The sequence below is a fragment of the Echinops telfairi genome, unplaced genomic scaffold, assembly GCF_000313985.2.
Source record: "Echinops telfairi isolate 266 unplaced genomic scaffold, ASM31398v2 ScPeMD7_7400;HRSCAF=8409, whole genome shotgun sequence".
In the NCBI taxonomy this organism is placed as follows: domain Eukaryota; kingdom Metazoa; phylum Chordata; class Mammalia; order Afrosoricida; family Tenrecidae; genus Echinops; species Echinops telfairi.
The window spans coordinates 23458233-23476262 of record NW_022111300.1 but is presented as its reverse complement, the minus strand read 5'-3'; the positions used below and the strand labels follow the sequence as shown (position 1 = coordinate 23476262).

The following is an 18030-nucleotide window of genomic DNA, read 5'->3' as shown; positions in this document are numbered from 1 at the left end:
GTGGACTGAATCTAGTGCATGAACAAAGGGCTCACACATGACAATGGCGGTGAGGCTAGCACAGTCCTGGACAGTATTTTGTTCTGTTGTCTACAGGGCCACTATGGGTTGGAACCAACTCAGTGGCAGCTAACAGTAACTTCAGCATCAAATATGTGATACTCACTGTCCCTTCCTACAGCTCAGTAGGTTCTCTGTTAAAGCATGTTCTGTGGTTCTGTATACTGTTCTGTGTTTACCTGTAAAAGTATGTTCTGTTATAGAACAATAAAAAAAAAAGTATGTTCTGAGGTTGTCTGTTAAAACTGTATCTTTTAGGGGGCAAACGAAGAGGGGAGTGCAATAGACGAGCAATGGAAACAAAGACACAAAGTCCCTGAGGAATCCCGATTGTAGACTTCTGACTCGGGGGGCAGTACTTGGCACCTCACCTGAACTGGCTGGGGGTTACTCACAAGGGGGCCACACTGTAAGTCTAAAGGTATAATGGGGTGGGGGAGTGGCCACAAGACGGCTTCATCCCTGACTGCAGGGAGACCAATGGGGATTGCAGGAGGCGCACCTTTCAGTCACGAATGCTGAGGACTAAAAGGGTACAAGTGTTGTTAAGTACGGAGGTACCAGGATATGGAACCCTGAAGGAAAACGGGATTGGACTGATAGATTATAACAGGTCCTGCTTGTTATTTAACAGAGAGATACTCATCTACACTGGGTCAGGATAACAGATTTGGAACTATTTGTGTGGTCTTTTAAAAACAATTACTTGATTTTGTTTTATTTTTATTGTATTATAAGATATAGTACAATATCTTATATTGTATCAATATAAGATAGGCAGGATAAGCAACCCCAAGGAGACAGCAATGGGACCAACGGTTAGGGGGGTTGAGGGGAGGAGGTAGAGGGCAGTGAGCGGTGAGCCAATAATGGCAGGGACATGGGAATACCTAGGGTTCTAAAACTGATGGTGAGGAGCGTGTAGTGTTCCTGGCTGTTTTTGATCAATTGAAATGTATATGAGAGGAATTACTGAGAGGAGAACGATGGGTAAACATGATAGTGGGGCAGGAAGAAAGAAAAAAGTAAAAATTATATATAGTTATAAATATAGACAGGTATATGTAGACATCTAAAAATATAAAGATAGGTGTATGTCTATATATGTGTATACATGTAAATGCAACAAGGAAGCAGATGGACTTGGGGCTCTACTTATATCTTACGTCAGTACAAGAACGCTTTGTTCTAATAATGCGGCATTGTATTATACTCATCTTCCTGACACGACTGAAGACAAAATGGGTGCATAAGTAAATATGGTGAAGAAAGCTGATGGTGCTTGGCTATTAAAAGCTATATAGCATTTGGAGGCTTAAAGACTTGAAGTTAAATAAATGGCCATCTAGCAGGAAGGAAACAAAGTCACACCAGCGTGTGTGATCATGAGGTGCCAATGGGAATAGGTATCAGAAGTTCAAAACCAAGCAATCAAATTGATGTGAAGGAGTGTGGACAAAGTGGAGACCCAAAACCTATCTATAAGATAATTGGACAGTCCCTCACAGAAGGGCCACATGGAAGGCATGATAAATCTAGGGTGCAGTATAGCAGTAATGAAACACATAACTATATGTTTCTTTCATGGTGCCTCCCCTTACTATTATGGTCTTTGTTTAACTTAATTAATCTTGTTAGACCTACATATGTTCATTTGTATAATCAAGATTGTTCAATGCATGAAAGACAAGATATTGTATATACTCAAGTATAAGCCAACCCAAATATCTGCTGAGGCACCTAATTTTACAAAAACTGCATTGAAAATGTGCTAAAAAACTCGGCTTATTCACGAGTATATATGATAAATAACCCTTCAGAAACAATAACAGGAATAATAATTCCCTGAAGGTATAGGAAGTGGGGTGGGGGAAGAGGAGCTGATAACAACCATGATGGTAAACCCCACTCAAGGGGAAGGAATAACAGAATTGCAGGTGAATGGATACATTGGATGGTGTAAGATATGGCAATATATATATATATATATAAAGGGTTCCTGGGGGGTATGGTGGGGGTAGGAGGGGATAAGGGGAACTGATATCAAAGAGTTCAAGATGAAAGAAAATGTTTTCAAACTGATGGTGGTAGCAATTGTACAATTATGATTGATCTAATTGAATTATGGACTGTTATAATATCTGGAAGAACTCCCAATAAAATGACTGAAAAAGAATAAATGAAAAACAGTGTTATTGGAGCATTAAAAAAAACACCAACTGTATCTTTTGACTATGAAACGAAATTGCAGAAATAAAAACATTTTTAACATACTATGGACATTTTCATCATTGTCAAAAGACATTTTTTAGACAATAGTCTTACAAATGCAACTAACTATACAAGGCCAGTGCATTAAGTGATGGGCTGTTTACGTCAAGGTCGGAGAGTTAAAGGTGGCTGTCTGCTCCTGTAAGGTTACTCCCTCAGAAATCCGAAGGAGCAGGTCTATTCCCTGCTATAGGACTCCTGGGAACTGGAATGGACAGGATGGGCGTGTGTTTTGTTTGCTTTTTCTTTCTTTTCTTTTAGGAATTTACAGTTTAACAGTGATACTTGGGCATACACAGGTTGGTAGGTCAAGTTAGACAAGCAACATTACAATGAGGCAATGATGAGAATGAAAGGAAAGTGGCGACAGAAGCAGTCACAGGAACCTGGGCAGCAGTCGTAGCAATGATGACGACAGGAACTATCATTTAATGACTGCGGAGGACATGTGTGATCCCATTCTCCTGACAATCACCTCCCTACACCGGTTTCCAGAGAAGGCAAGTGAGGTAGAGGCACATAACTTATCCAAGGTGACGCATTCTTTAAGTGGTTAAGGCAGTATCATCACAGTATAATTAAAGCATACTGTGAGAATTAGAGACAAAAGCAAATCTTTATAGATAGCCTTAATTTTTATTCATTTTATATGTACCGCTTTGCCCCAAAGAGGGTTTCAGGTGGTCCTTGGCACAGTGATGAATAGGAATCTAAATCAATCCTCTCCGATCAATCTGGAAAGGACTCAGAGACAACATCCTTTTGAAAGCCCTTATTGATCATCATGTAATATCAAGGTGGCAGCATGAATTGCTAATCACAATTAAAGTAAATCTTAATGTCATACCAAATTTATTCCAAGTGACAGGCTCATCCACAAATTCTGAACTACTATAATAATTCTGTACAACTCATCTGGGATTCAATTACAGATTGCTTTCCCAGTGTTTTCCTGAAACCTCCTGAGCACCATAAACAAAGTCTTGTATGTAGAACATATTAATAAATTAATTTAATTGATGTGGGCAGTTTAAATGGCAAGTTTAGCAATGATATATAAAAGCTCAAATTGTATAGAAATCAGAGACCGAGATTATACGAGTAGAATAAACTCCTGAGAAAAAGAATCAAGTCTTGCTCATTTTGATACTCCTCCCACATAGTTCTGCACAGAGCAGGACGTATAATCCTTGTTGGAACAAGGATCACAGAACTGAATTCTGAACTATTACACATTATAAAATCATGTGGTAATTCCGTATAGATTCTAGAACTAAAATTAGTGTTGGGTGAGAAAGTGATTGGTGTATGTTGGAATTATCATAGAAAACTGAAAACAAATTCTCAAGGAGTGGAATTTGGCCTGGCTATAATGAATAGGTGGAGTGTACATGAATGGAAAAGTAGAGCAAAGATATTTAAGTCACAGGAGAAGGTACAGTTGGGAAAGCTACAAATGGCACAATGGGAAGATTTCTACGAAGAAAAATTTGCTTTTTTTTTCCTGAGGAAAATTGGAGCATAAGGGTGGAGAAGCGATCCTAGATTATGTAAAGCTATGAATTTAGGAGGATTAATTTATGACAAATATACTCAGTATGACACTAATGTGCAGAGTACTGAAATTCTGATAACTCATAAGTGACAAAATTATACAAATCTAAAAACTAGGCCATAGAGTAGGGCACTTTCAGCCTGAAAATAGGAATTGTGATACTGATTTGTCAAATAGCTCGATATTCTTCAGGCCCTGCTTGTATCACCTCACCGTGGTTAACATGATAGAAGTAAGCAGGAGAACAAGAAGTGAACACCGTTCAATTAAAAATGTCTTGAATCTCTCTGTATATAGAGACATTTCATAGACATTTCATAGAGATTTTTTTTCACCTTCTTGATTGGGGTGAATTTTTTTATCAGGCCTACAGGTATCTCCAGGATCAACACAATGAGGGAACTGTGATTGTTGATACCCCTTTCTGATGATGGAAACATCAGAATCAGCCTAAAGGTGGTCATTGTCACAGTGGGATAGTTAGTATTTGATGGTTTGTGTGTATTTGGACAACAAGGGCTACGCAACAAGACAGGAAATGTCCCAAAGTACAACACTGGGACATATAAACCAGGAACCAACAGAGCTTGTCTAAGGAATCTATCCGAGACCTGGCATGAAAGGCAAGGATGAACATTTGCCGGGGTACATACTTTGCACACAACTAAGAAACAATCTGCTTTAACAACTAGTATCAAAGAGACCTCTGCCCAAGAAAGAGTTTAGAAGACCTTAGGTAAGAGTTTTCTGGGACATGGTATATATATTGGAGTTTAGAAAATATAACAAATTTCAAGGGTCTTGCTAGACAACAGGCATACCATATTCATAATGTAGACTGTTCTAGTAATTGTTTAACAAAATTTTGTCTAACCTACAAAAGTCCAATTAAATAAAAAAAATTATTAGGTGAAATTGTGTGTGTGGGGTGGTGGGGTGGTGGTGGTGTTCCTGACAAAACCTAGAAATCATTTAACCTGCTTAACTTTTACACAATCACTTGCTCTTTATTATTTATTAAACTCTCCAGGGACGTCCAGGTCTGGGAGAAGGTAAAGTAAATGCATTCTCCATTTCCCTCACTAAGTGCAGCTCCAAATGCTGGGCATTACAACACACTTAACAAATGCAAGGAGACTCTAAAATGGAGAGAGAGGACAAGGTGGGATCAGAGGAACCACTACCACAGTGAGTTTTCTGGAGTTTGTTTTTGCCTCATGTGGCCCACAGTCCATGCTGGAGAAGATTGCAACCTGGAAATGCCAACCAATGCAGAGGCAAAAGTCTGCACTCTCTTGTTAAAGAGCCAGAGAGGAGCAGCCTAGCAAAACAGAAACTGTTTAGTTACTAACTGCTGTGTTTAAGTCTAACATCACAGGGAAAAAACATGGCTCAACTCCTCATTCCCCCCATCAGCAATGGCCCAATGGGTGCCTCGACTTCTATTTTGCATTGGTTATAACAGTGCACCTCTAAACTCCCTGCTGGGATGGGATCAGGGAAGGCCTGCTGAAACAGATTAGAATAAGATCCAGAGTTTCACACTATAATACCCAAAATATCCAGGATGCAGTTGAAAACTGTTCATTACACCAAGAATTAGAAATGTGTCAACTTGACTAAGAAAGGATAATCAACAGATGGTCACCAAGATAACAGAAATGTTAGAATTATCTGACAATGATTTAAAAAGCAGCCACCGTAAAAATGCTTCAATGAGTATTTCTGAACACCCTGAAAAAATGAAAAAGAAAAAAAAGAAAGCCTTAGCAAATAAAAGGAGACATGAAAAAGAACCAAATGTAATTTTTAGTTTGGAGAAAATAACTGAAAACATTTAATAATCAAGATATATAAACTCAATGGATTAGCTCAACAATAAAATGGAAAGGACAGAGGAAAGAATCAATGAACTTGAGAATGCCACAAGAGAAGTGACAAAAATTTTGAACCGCAGAAATTAGACTGGGAAAACACATGAACAAACAAACAAAAAGCAAAAAAGAACACAGTGTCTTAGAGACTTGTGGAACCCCCAAAGTACACACCTTTCTTCAAAGTTCTAGAAGGAAAGAAGAAGCACACAGAGCTAAAAAAAAGTATTGGGAAGAAGAAACTACTTCCCAAACTTGGCAACTACATAAAACTATAGATTCAAGCTGGGAAAACTCTATATAGCATAAGCTGAAAGAAACCTGTACCGGGGACCAATTTTTGAAAATTAAATATGGGGAGGTAGGAGAACAATATCACAAAAGTAGTAAAAGAAAAAAGAATGATTCAAAAAAAAAAAAAGAATGATTTTCTAACAGTGAAAAATCACTTCAAAGACGGGATTTTTGTCAGAAACTATACGAGCTAAAAATGCATGGACACAAAATTTTTCAAGTCTGGGAAAAACAACAACTGTCGACCCAGAATTCCTTATCCAGCACAAATACCCTCTTAGATGAAGAAAACCTATGAGAATTTATTATCAGCACACGTAGCCTAAAGAAGAGCTAAGAAACTGTCCTGCACAGAAAGGAAATGATGAAAGAGGGCATCAAGAGATAGGAAGAAGGAAAAAATTAAAATATGGATTAATGATAGACTTCTCTTCCATTTTCTAAATCATTTGCTGAATTTTCTAAGTTTGATGGTTAAAGCAAATATCAAAGAGAGGAAATGCATAAGATGAACATATTTTCAGTGGGGGTGGATAACCCCTCACTACTGAGTTGATTCTAACCCACAGTAATCTAATAGAACATGGTAGAGCTGTCCCATACGGTTTCCAATGCTATAATCTTCATGGCACCAGACTGCCACCACTATCTCCGATGGAAGTTGGTGGGATTGAACCACCGACTCTCTAGTTAGCAGATAAGTGCTTAACCACTGGGCCATCAGGGGACCTTAACAAAAGCCCAACCACCAGGTGCTGTCAAGCCAATTCCAACTCATAGTGGCTCCATGTGTGTCAGAGTAGAACTTGACTCCAACAGTATTTTCAGTGGCTGATTTTTGGAAGTAAGAAGCCAAGCCTTTCTTCCAAAGTGCCTCTAGCTGTACTCAAATATCCAGCCTTTCCATTAGCAGCTAGGACGTAGTTGTTTGTGTCACCCAGGCAACACTAAAAGGACCTTACGGTGGGTAAATGGTCTACACTTCAATTAAACTGGTAAAATGTGACACCAGAAGACTCTCTGAGTTATATAACGTAATATCTAAAAACAATCACTAAAAAGAAAATCTAAACAAAGAGAGATTTTCAAGCACTAAAGATGAATCAATGTGGAATTTAAAAAAATGTTCAAGTAAGTCATCGGAGGAAAACAAAAGTAAAAACTAGAGGGAAGAAACAAAAACAAAAAGAAAACATCAGACTTAATCTCTAACTTCAGACCGACAGTATCAGTAGGTTGAAAGTCAAAGGATAGAAAAAACATATCATGCAAATATTAATTCAAGGAACGTTGGAATGACTACGTTAATATCATACAACATCGACTTCAGAAAGAAGGAAATGACATTGTATGGAGAGGCACACTACATAATGACAAGGTGGTCAAGCCCACCAAGAAGAATTCTAAACACATAGGCACCCAGCCACACAGGTTCAAATATGTGACATAAAACCTGATGGAACTGGAAAGCAAAATATATATCCAAAATTTTAGGTGGAGATTTCTGGAACCCCTTTCTGAACAACTAGGCAGAAAAATCAACCAGGATACAGCATTCAGTCACATCCTAGAGCACCATTATCCTTTATAGAACAGTGGAAAACACACTCTTCAAATGGGCATGGACCATAGATCCTATCTTGTTCCATCAAACAAACTGAAGACATTCAGAACTGAAATCACGAGAGTGTGTCAACTAACCACAATGGAATCAAACTAGAAATGAATAACAGAAACAGGAAAACTTCAACAACAAAAAAGGAAACTAAACAAGGCTAGAGACCATCTCAAGAGCACATCTGATGCACTGAGTCACCCCTAGTGACAAACAACATCCTACATAAAGAAGGCAAGAGGCCGTGAAAAAGGAGAGAAAGCATAAAAAGACCAAAGTGAATGCCTGACGAGACTCTCAAACATGCTCTTGAACAGAGTACCTAAAGTAAGTGGAAGAAATGATGAAGTAAAAGAGTTGAATGAGAAACATCCAAAAACAGTCAAAATGTCAAATCGTGAGAAGATAACAGGATTTTAATGAAATGTACACAGACCTAGAATTAGAAGGCCAAAACATGCTCGACATATTTCAAACTTGAAGAATTGAAGTAAAAATTCAAGCCTCAAGTTGAAATATTAGAGGATTCTATGGGCAAAATATTAAGCAACGCATGAAGTCTTAAAGGAAGATAATAGGAATACACAGTCACTGTACCCAAAAGAATTTATCAACATTCAAGCACTTGAAGAGAATGTATATGATCAAGAATCGATGGTATTGAAGAAGTTCAAACTATACCTAAGGCAGTAGTAAAAAATATGCCTCCAGGAATTGATAGAATACCAGTTGAAATATTTCAACAAGCTGAATGAAGCACTAAGTGCACTTATACATCCATGCCTATAAATTTGGAAGATAGCTACCTGCCTAACCAACTGGAAAAGATTCACATGTGCAACCATTTTTCAAAAAAGGTGATCCAAAAGACTGTGAGAATTATCAAATATCATCATTACTATCACAAGCAAATATAATTTTGCTGACTATTATTCAACAATAGTTACAAGAGTACATTGTCAGGGAACTACCAGAAATTCAACATGGATTCAGAAGAGGACATTGAACAAAGGATATCATTGCTGACACCAGAGAGATCTTGACTGAAAGGAGAGAACACAAGAAAGATATTTACATGTGTTTTATTCACTATGCATAGTATTTAACTGTGTGGATTATAAAAAACCATGGATCACTCGAGAAGAATGGGAATTTCAGAATACTTCATTATGTTCATGCAGAACCAGTACATAGACTGAGAGGCAGTCTTTTGAACAGGACATGGGGATAGTGCATAGTTTAAAATCAGACAAGTTGTGTATCGGGGTTGTATCCTTTCATCATACTTACTCAAGCTACATGTTGAGCAAATAACCCAAGAAACTGGACTATATGAAGAAGAGCGTGGCACCAGGACTGGAAGAACACTTAAAACAGTCTCTAATCCGCAGATGACACAATCTTGGTTGCTGAAAGTGAGGAGGACTTGAAGTATTTGCTCATGGAAATCAAAGACTGCAGCCTTCAATATGGACTGCAACTCAATGTAAAGGCAACAAAAATCTACAGAAAAGAATGAAGTTGTTAAAGATTTCATTTTACGTGGATCCACCTTATGAAGGCAGCAGTTGAGAAACCAAACAATGTGTGTTGCCTAGGGAAGATCTATTGCATAAGATCTCTTTAAGTGTTGAAGAGCAAGAATGGCACTTTGAGAACTAAAGTGCACCTGACCTAAACCGTGGTATTTTCAATGGCCTCATTTGGATGTCTCTGAAGTAGGACATCAAGCTTGGCAAAGTAAAAGGTCAGCAAAAAGGAAGACCTGCTAGATTGACACAGTGGCTGGAGCAAGGGTTTGAACATGATGGTGTGTGGGGTAGTTACAGAATTTCATGTCGACTAGAAGACATATAAAAATGCAGGGGTGGTATTCAACCTATCAATCAGGTCACAGCCTGATGGTGCCTCCTTGTGGGTGTGGCCTTCTCATAAGGAAGGCCCTGGGAACCTCCCCTTCTCTCTCTGCCTTTATCTTCCTGATGACTGACCCTGGTTGTTGCCAGAGCCCTGTGGTGCTTTCACTGCCATTGGTTTCACATGAATTTGTACCCACAGACCTGTGATCTTCCTGCACCCTGCATCATTGCGTGTGGCTGCATGAGTCTGAAGAGGGACTTATAGACTAGTATCAGACTTATGGACTTGAGGTTGGACTGGGCTGGGATGTTTTCTTGATATATATTTACTTCTTGAAATAAAACTCTTTCTTACACATATGAGTGTCTCTGGATTTGTTTCTCTAGTCAACCCGGCTAACACAGTGTGGATGGTACACTAGTGTGTAGTGTTCCTTTCTGCTGTGTATAGGGTTGCTATGAGTGATAACCAATTCGATAGCACCTAACAACTATAACAAACAACACTTTTAAGTAACCTATAGCAATGAAGAAATTTCACAGGGACATAAAAATATATTGATCAGAATGAAAATTAAAATGTGGCAGACACATAAAAGTTTGTGTGCAGCAAAAGTGTTAATATATAAATTTATAGCACTAAATGCTTCCATGAGAAAAAGGAAAGTTACAAACCAAGAAATTATGATTCCATCCTAAGAAATTAGAAAAAGAGCAAGATTAATTCAAACCAAAGGAAATAAATTAGCAGAAACCAATGAAACTGCAAACAAAAAATATTAGAAAAAAAAGCAATGTAACAACAAGCTAGTTGTTTGAAAAGATAATTAGGATAAGCAAACCTGTAGCAAAATTGACAAAAAACCAAAAGACACAAGTTACCAATATCACGAATAAGTCAGGGGATACAACTGCACACCCTGAATTGTAGTTATCAATCAAAAAATTAAGAACTACACCAAGAACAAGCTTCATATATATGAGGGGGTCAAAAAATGGGAAAAAGCTCCGCTGGGCGAGGCTATTGTAGTACACATTTTCCCCACTATATGAGCATTTAGCAACTTGCTCTTGAGTTAGTGCACCTGGTAGTGTCACCTGGGAAGTTTCTCTCTGGTTACAGTGATTGTTTTTTGTGTGTGAAAGCAGTTTCTCTAGAACCGTGTTTTTTGTGATGGCCGATTTGAGAGAACAGAATTTGGCTGTGACAGTTTGTTTCCTGCTCGGGAAAAGTGCTGCAGAAACTGTTGTGATTTTGAACACAGCTTACAAGGACAGCACTGTGGGAAAAACTCAAGTGTGTGAGTGGCTTTCTCATTTCAAAGGTGAAATGTCGACTGATGACAAACCTTGTCCTGGATGTCCACCAACTTCCCGAACAGATGAAAATGTTGACTCATAGTGCATTTGGAGTTCATTCCACCATGTCAGACTGTGAATCATACTTTCTATTAGAGGTTCTAAAAAGATTGCATAACAGTAGGAGACAAAAAAAAAAAGCCTGATTTGTGAAAGACGGCTGGATTTGCCACCACAACAATGCACCTACTTGTGGAGCCATCTCGGTGCTCGTTTTTGGCAAAAAACATCATGCCTCTCTTGTTCCACACACCTTACTCACCTGACCTCTCTTCTTTTTGTTTCTGCAAATGAAGAGGGACATGAAAGGACAGCGATTGGATGAAAATGAGGAGGTGAAAAAAAAACAAAAACGAGGGAGGTGCTGTCAGCTAAACAAACAGATGAGTTTGAAAATTGTTTCCAAGAGTGGAATTGCAAATGTGACAAATGTAATGGAGAGTACTTTGAAGATGATAGGGTTGTTTTGTAAAAAAAATTAAATACATAGCTTTGAAAAAACATTCCGTTTTTTTTTTTTTTTGGGGGGGGCGGGTATCCACCCCCGCATATGTTTGCTGAACTAGATGAATCAATCCCTCTAAAAGCATAAACTACCCAACTTACTCATTTTCAAGTAGATAATTTGGACCTCCCTGTAACAAATATTATCTTTTGTCCTCAGTTTGATTCTGACTCACAGTGACTGTAAATCTTCACAGGTATAGACAGACTCCTCTTTCTCCCACAGAGTGGATAGTGGGTTTGAACTTCCAACCTTGAGGTTAGCAGCCCAATGCTTACCCCACTGTACCACCATGACTTCTAAGGAGAAAGATGAAGCTGTCTACTCCTATAAAGACTTACAGGTTTGGAAACCCTACTGAGGGTCACTATGAGTCAGAATTGACTCAATGGTAGTGGGTTTGGTGTTTTGGGGATTTATAATGATAATTAATAAGAAAATTGAATTCATAATTTAAAAACTTCCCCAAAAGAAATTTTAAGACCCAGAAAGTCTCATTAGGGCATTCTACCAAATGATTTTAAAGAATCAGAATTAACCAATTCAACACCATCTCTGCCAGTAAATTAAAGTGGAAGGAATACCTCCCCTCCCCATCTATTTGATGACATATCACCTTGATGGAGAAGTCCTGGTGGCATAGGGACGATGTGCTGCGTTGCGATCTACAGGTCAGAAGTTTAGACCTCCAGCCATTCCTCCAGAGAATGACCAGGCTTTCTACTCCTGTAAAGATTCACAGTCTTGGAAACTCCCAGGGTGGTTTTACCCTGTCCTATAGGGTCACTATGAGTCAGAACTGACTCAATAGCAGATAGAGTTTGGGATGTTGTTGCTATTGCCTTGATAGCAAAACTAGACAAGGATAGTAGAAAAAAAGAAAACCAAGGCCCAAGATATCGCTTCAATATTGATATGGAATCCTTATTAAATATTAGTCAACAGAAGTCAGTAATATATAAAAACTAAGATGATACATTATGACCAAACAGAGTTTATGCCAGAGATGTAAAGCTTGTTCATATTTGAAAATCAATTAATGTAATATTAGCAACTAGAATAAGAAAAAAAATCAAAAGATGTTATCAATTGACACAGATATCTCACCTGACAAAATTTAACACCTGGATCAATATATTGAGTTTTATTCAGTTTATGAACTCTTGCTCTACAGAAGACCTTGCTGAGAGGGGCAAAGAGAAGCTACAGGCTCGGAGAAATCTTTGCAAATCACATATCTGACAAATGACTCATATACAGGATAAAGAACTCTTGAAAATTCAACAATAAAAAAGTCTCAAACAATCCAGTTACAAAATCATGAAAAGACACTGTAGAGGCAATTCACTGAGGAAAATGGGAGGAAGGCAAATAAGCAAATGCTCAACATCACCAGCCACTAGGATCACAATGAAATGTCACCATGCGTATGATAGAATAGGTAAAATAAAACTGAGGGACAAGACTGAAGGCGAGGATGTGGGAAAAGTGGCCCTTACAAACATTGCTGCTTATAAACTAAACGTATATTTATTCAGCAAAATAACTATAGACTTACCATATGGTCTAGTAACCAGACTAGCTTCACCCACAGCTTTCATGGCAAGCACCTAGAAGATTTCAGACCACCCAAATACCTATAACCCAGACATGCATAGTAGCCTCATTTGTAATGGACAAAAACTGGAAAAACAACGCTGTTCCTCATGTAGTGAATGGTTAAAAAATGGTTAAACTGGCAGTCATATTATGGAATCTACTCAGCAATAAGAAGGTATTATATATGCAACAATCCACATGGATCTCTAGGGCATTATGTTAAGTAAAAAAAAAGCCAATCTTGAAAGGTCATACACTGTATAATTCCATTTATATAACATTTTCAAAATGACAAAATCACAGAGATGGACAAAAATTACTAATTTGCAGAGGTTCAGAGAGGGCGGGTGGGTGTGGCGATAGGGGTATGAGAAGGGAGATCTTCGTGGTGATGAAATACTTCTGTGTATGGTTGTGGTGGTGGTTAAAATGGCATAGAACTACAGAGACACATTGTATCTATGTTAGTCTACTGGGTTTGATATTGAATTCTGGTTACATAACCCTGGCCACTGAGGGATACCAAGAAAGGTACACGCAATCCTTCTGCACTCTTCTTGCAATTCCCTATGCATCTATCATTATCTATCTATAAATCTGATTACATTTTTTGCAGTTTATATATGTACACAAAATGTGTTCAAAGCTGTGTTTTCTAGTTCTCTCAACTAAGCTAGGGCAATAGAAAGGAGAAGGATTTTTATGATGGCTACTAGCATTATTTGAAGGTAGATGCTGTAACAGTGAACACGATAGCGGTTTTAACATTATCCATTCTCCCTTGATAGACTGTTCCCTCCTCCAAGTAAGGCCACGTTGGATTCCTTTTCTTATTCTAAGCATCTAGAAACAGTCCTCAGAGATCAAAGGCATTCAATAAATGTTTACTGAGTGGTGATCTCAGGAGAGCCTGTCATTAACCGGAGCATTAGCCACTAGCATCATAACATGAAAACATCCTGACCTTTGTGCACAACCCTGTTATGAGAGACTTCATTTTCACTTATTTCATGTCCAAACATAAAGGAAGAGACAGAGGAAGATCACTTCTGGCTCCAGAAAAAGGGACATGCTAGTTACACAGAAGGAAAAAAAATGTCAACATGAAACTTACAAAGAAATTAGAACCTAAAAACTAGTAGTAGACGGATTCTAATAACGAAAGAAAATTCATTCCAAGAAGTAAAAGGAAAGAACACAAGTCTGTTTGGGGGGCATGTCTATACAGGCAGTCCCATGGTTACTAACCTCTGATTTAGGAACAATTCACACACTTTACTTTGACATGATTGAACCAACCTCTACTGGAAACAACGTCTTCCCGGCCATCAGCAGCACTAGCTGCACAGGAAGTCTGAAAATCATTGAAAAGGCATTGAGCCTTTTCTTTCATTCAAGCGAAAAGAAGTTAATGTTCTGCGCCTGCTTTGACATACTGACAAATTCAACATCAAGACATGCGCAGAAATAGTTCTCATTCATAGACCAGGGACTGTCTGTGGTAAAAAGTACACAAAAGGGAATGGCATGTTTCAACGAAGAAAGGGAAGGAGTATCCAAGCAATTCCCTGTAGAAACCAGCAATTTAGCACTTGAAACACTTCCAATGGAGGAATTGTTAAGAAAAACAGTCTAAATATGGAGGTATTTATGAGTTGGTTAATAATGTTATGCTTCATGAGCAGAGGTTGATGTTCAAAGTCTTCCCTCATTTTTTATGCTATGATGAATAATTATGGGAAAATGACAGCTAACCATCTTTGTCACAATCTTATTTGACACCCTAAAAACTCCAGATTTAACTTAATGTTTGATATGCTGTACAATAACATTAAAAAGCAAATCGGTTTTTGTAATGGCAGTATCATGGTAAAATGTCAGTTTTGGAATTTGCCAAGAGCGACACTGGCCTATTCAGCAGTCGATTGTTCTAAGCTAGCATTCTGGAAGATAAGGCCTCCAAAGAGGCCAGAATTTACTGGTTGGTCATAGTTGGTAGACAGCTTGAGCAAGCCAAGACCCCAAGGAAGCTGTCTCTATACATTTGCTATAGCAACGCACCAGCTGTTATTACCCTCTGTTCTCCCAGGTGCAGCCATTGCGGAAAGGTCAGGTGAGACTCACCAGTTGTAATCCAGTCGAGACTGGTGAAGCTGCTGCTGTTTGAGGAGAAGCTTTGTCTCCTGCTGGGCCAACAGATGCTGAAGGCGCTCCTTTTCAATTTCCAGCTCCATTTTCTGAAGCATAAGTTGCTGCCTTCTGTCTTCTGAGAGTCGCTTTCGGACATCAGTTTCACTGGGATGCAGTGCCTCTGGACCATGCAGCAAAGATGGCCAGGAAAGCCCACAGTAGCCACATGATGCTGAGTGTGTCCTGGGACACTGAGGGGCCATGTTTGTAGGATGGCCCTGTTTGCTCTCAGGAACATGATCTGCGTTTTCAGAAAGTTTACGGCCACATTTACTCGATGGGAGTTTAATGTCTGGACAGTCTTTCATCTTCACCTCTTCTGGTGTAGCTTTCTCTGTAGGGACATCAACTGGTTTTCTTCCCGGAGATGAATGATTAAAGGTTCTGGTCTCTGATGGCATCCTGTCCACACCTTCATTGGGATGATGTAAGGCTGCTGGTTTTACAGAATTATTCCTAAACTCCAACTGGAATTCTGAAGCTGAAGGCTGGTTTGCAGACTTTGGCCTTTGCTTGGTTTGATAATACATGTGTGGTTTGACTGCGCTCAAATAGGACCCATCGAGTTCCGTAGACGAAGATTGGAGTGCACTCTTCCTACTAGATACCTAAAAGGAATCACAAGACCTCTTGTCAAATAAGTATACAATAAAACAAAATTCTTTAGACTTTTCAGACATCAGTAATAAATTGTTTTCCCAAAACTTATGGCCATGGTGTCAATTCAGACTCATGGAGACCCTATAGGACAAGATAGAAATGCCCTTGTGAGTTTCTGAGACTGTAACTCTTTACAGGAGTAGAAAGCCCTGTCTTTCTCCCTCAGAGTGCCTGGTAGTTTCAAACTGCTGACCTTGTGGTTCACGACCCATTGTGTAACCACCATGCCACCAGGGCTCTCATCAGTAATACATTTTTAATAAACAAATGTTATGTCTCCTTAATACTAAACTATTTACTCACACATCTAAACAGACACATACCACTAAGTTAAGTCAGTTTTCAAACCTCCTACATTTCAGTTAGGGCTCCTGGTCAACCCTGTGCTGAGACTTGTGCATGCACTTCCACCCCAGATCTGCTGAATCAGAGTCTACATTCTAACACATAAGAATCACGAGGGGATCTTAGTAATATGTAGATTTTGATTCAGTAGATCTGGGGTAGAGCTGTAAGAATGAACCAGTTCTCAGCCCTGATTTCTGTAAATCCAAAGAAAGATGAGATAAAAACAAGTAGCATGCTGCTTAAGCAAGATCTTTGGTGATTTCAGGAGTTACCAATAATGAGGGTTACATAAAATCAACTTTTAAAAAAAGGCAAAAGTATGAAATGTTAATGCCTTAAAATGTTTCATTTTGCATATGAATCCAAGAAATCCATTCACTCGTCTTAAATACCTTTTGATTGGCCATTACACAGCAGGAGCTTTGTTGTAAAACATTTTACCTTATACTGAAAAGGATGCTTGTTACTGGACGATCTTTTATGAGTTTTTATAAATAACTTTACAGAACACAGAACCAACAACTTTCAATTTAAAAAATGATACTAATCAAAAGCAGTTATTTAAGTATAAAACATTTAATTCCAGCTGTAAACTACATGTGATTTTTAAATTAGGCTGCTCAAGTGATTAAAATCTGATAGGCCTCACAGAAGACCAACTACCAATTACCATCGAGTTGATCCCAACTCACAGTGGCCCTATAGGATAGAGTCAAACAGCTCTCCTAAATGTTTGAGATTGTAAGTCATTATAGGAGCAGACAGCCTTATTTTTTCTCCTGAGGAAGGGCTGGTGGGTTTGAACTGCTGACCTTATAATTACTAGCCCAAGACAAGTAACCCAGTAGGCCACCAGAACACCCTCCCAGATAGGAAGCAGCTGCAAATTACCATTGACAGGCCAATACAGAGAGCTCACTCCCGCACTTTAGCTTCAGCACTGTTCTACCATGCAGAGCAAAGTGTAATCTCTACCAATGATCAGCATCACCTGGAGAGTTTGTGAAAAATGAATTACTGGGCCTCCTCTCCAGAGTTTCCAATTCAGTTGGTCAGGAGCGGAGTAGGAGGTGTTGCATTTCTAACAGGTTTCCAGGTGATGCCGAATTTGCTGATGGGGCCACACATTAAGAGCCACTGGTCTATGTCATGGAACGTCTCCACCTGCTTCACTGTCAACCTTGGTCTTGGAAGGCTAAATCGTTGGCAAGTCTTGTTTCACCTGAACTTTTGAGCAAATAGCTTCCCTCAAGTCTGCAAACAGTGGACTGTGAAAAATGAAAGATGAGTTCATTGGGTATGAATGCAAAACCCAGGGGGATTTTGTTTTTGTTTTTTGATGTATCTGGTTAATAATATCAGTATTCAGTATGCAAAAGATGCCCTAAATTGGCTGACACGGGGATAGAAAATAACAAGAAACCAACTGTCTCACCACATTGTTAAGATTCCATGTGTTTTTTCTATTTTTTATCACATATTTTCAAACCCATATGTTACTAGTATAAAAATAGTAAGCATGTGCGAGGGTCTCAAGGAAGACTAAAAGTGGTATGTGCTTTACAACTGAATATGGTACAGAGAAAGGCTGGCAGTTATCATGGATGCCAGTTTATAAGGGTGCCATTTATAAACAACAAAGTCATGTTTATTCAATCATCTTTTTGGTGCTGCTGATGGTGGTCATGGAGGTGGTTTGTCAAGAAGCATACTTCATTACAACAGATTATCTCTTAACCATCATCTAAGGAGGAGTTCAATTAACTATCTCTACTTTGCTAAGGTGGAGCTGGCAGATTGGGCCAGAGTTGTATTGCTTGGGAAATATATATATATATATA

The 18030-nt window shown here is 38.7% G+C and overlaps 1 protein-coding gene across 3 annotated transcripts in view; it reads right to left on the bottom strand.

The window, feature by feature from the left end:
• The window catches only part of KIAA1328 (KIAA1328 ortholog), a 294794-nt gene that overhangs the window by 93433 nt on the left and 183331 nt on the right, over positions 1-18030 (bottom strand). For all 3 annotated transcript variants that reach the window (XM_045296078.1, XM_045296079.1, XM_045296077.1), the window contains one exon: positions 15116-15789. In XM_045296078.1, coding sequence (XP_045152013.1) covers positions 15116-15789 — 674 coding nt within the window. The remainder of the gene's footprint in view (positions 1-15115; positions 15790-18030) is intronic.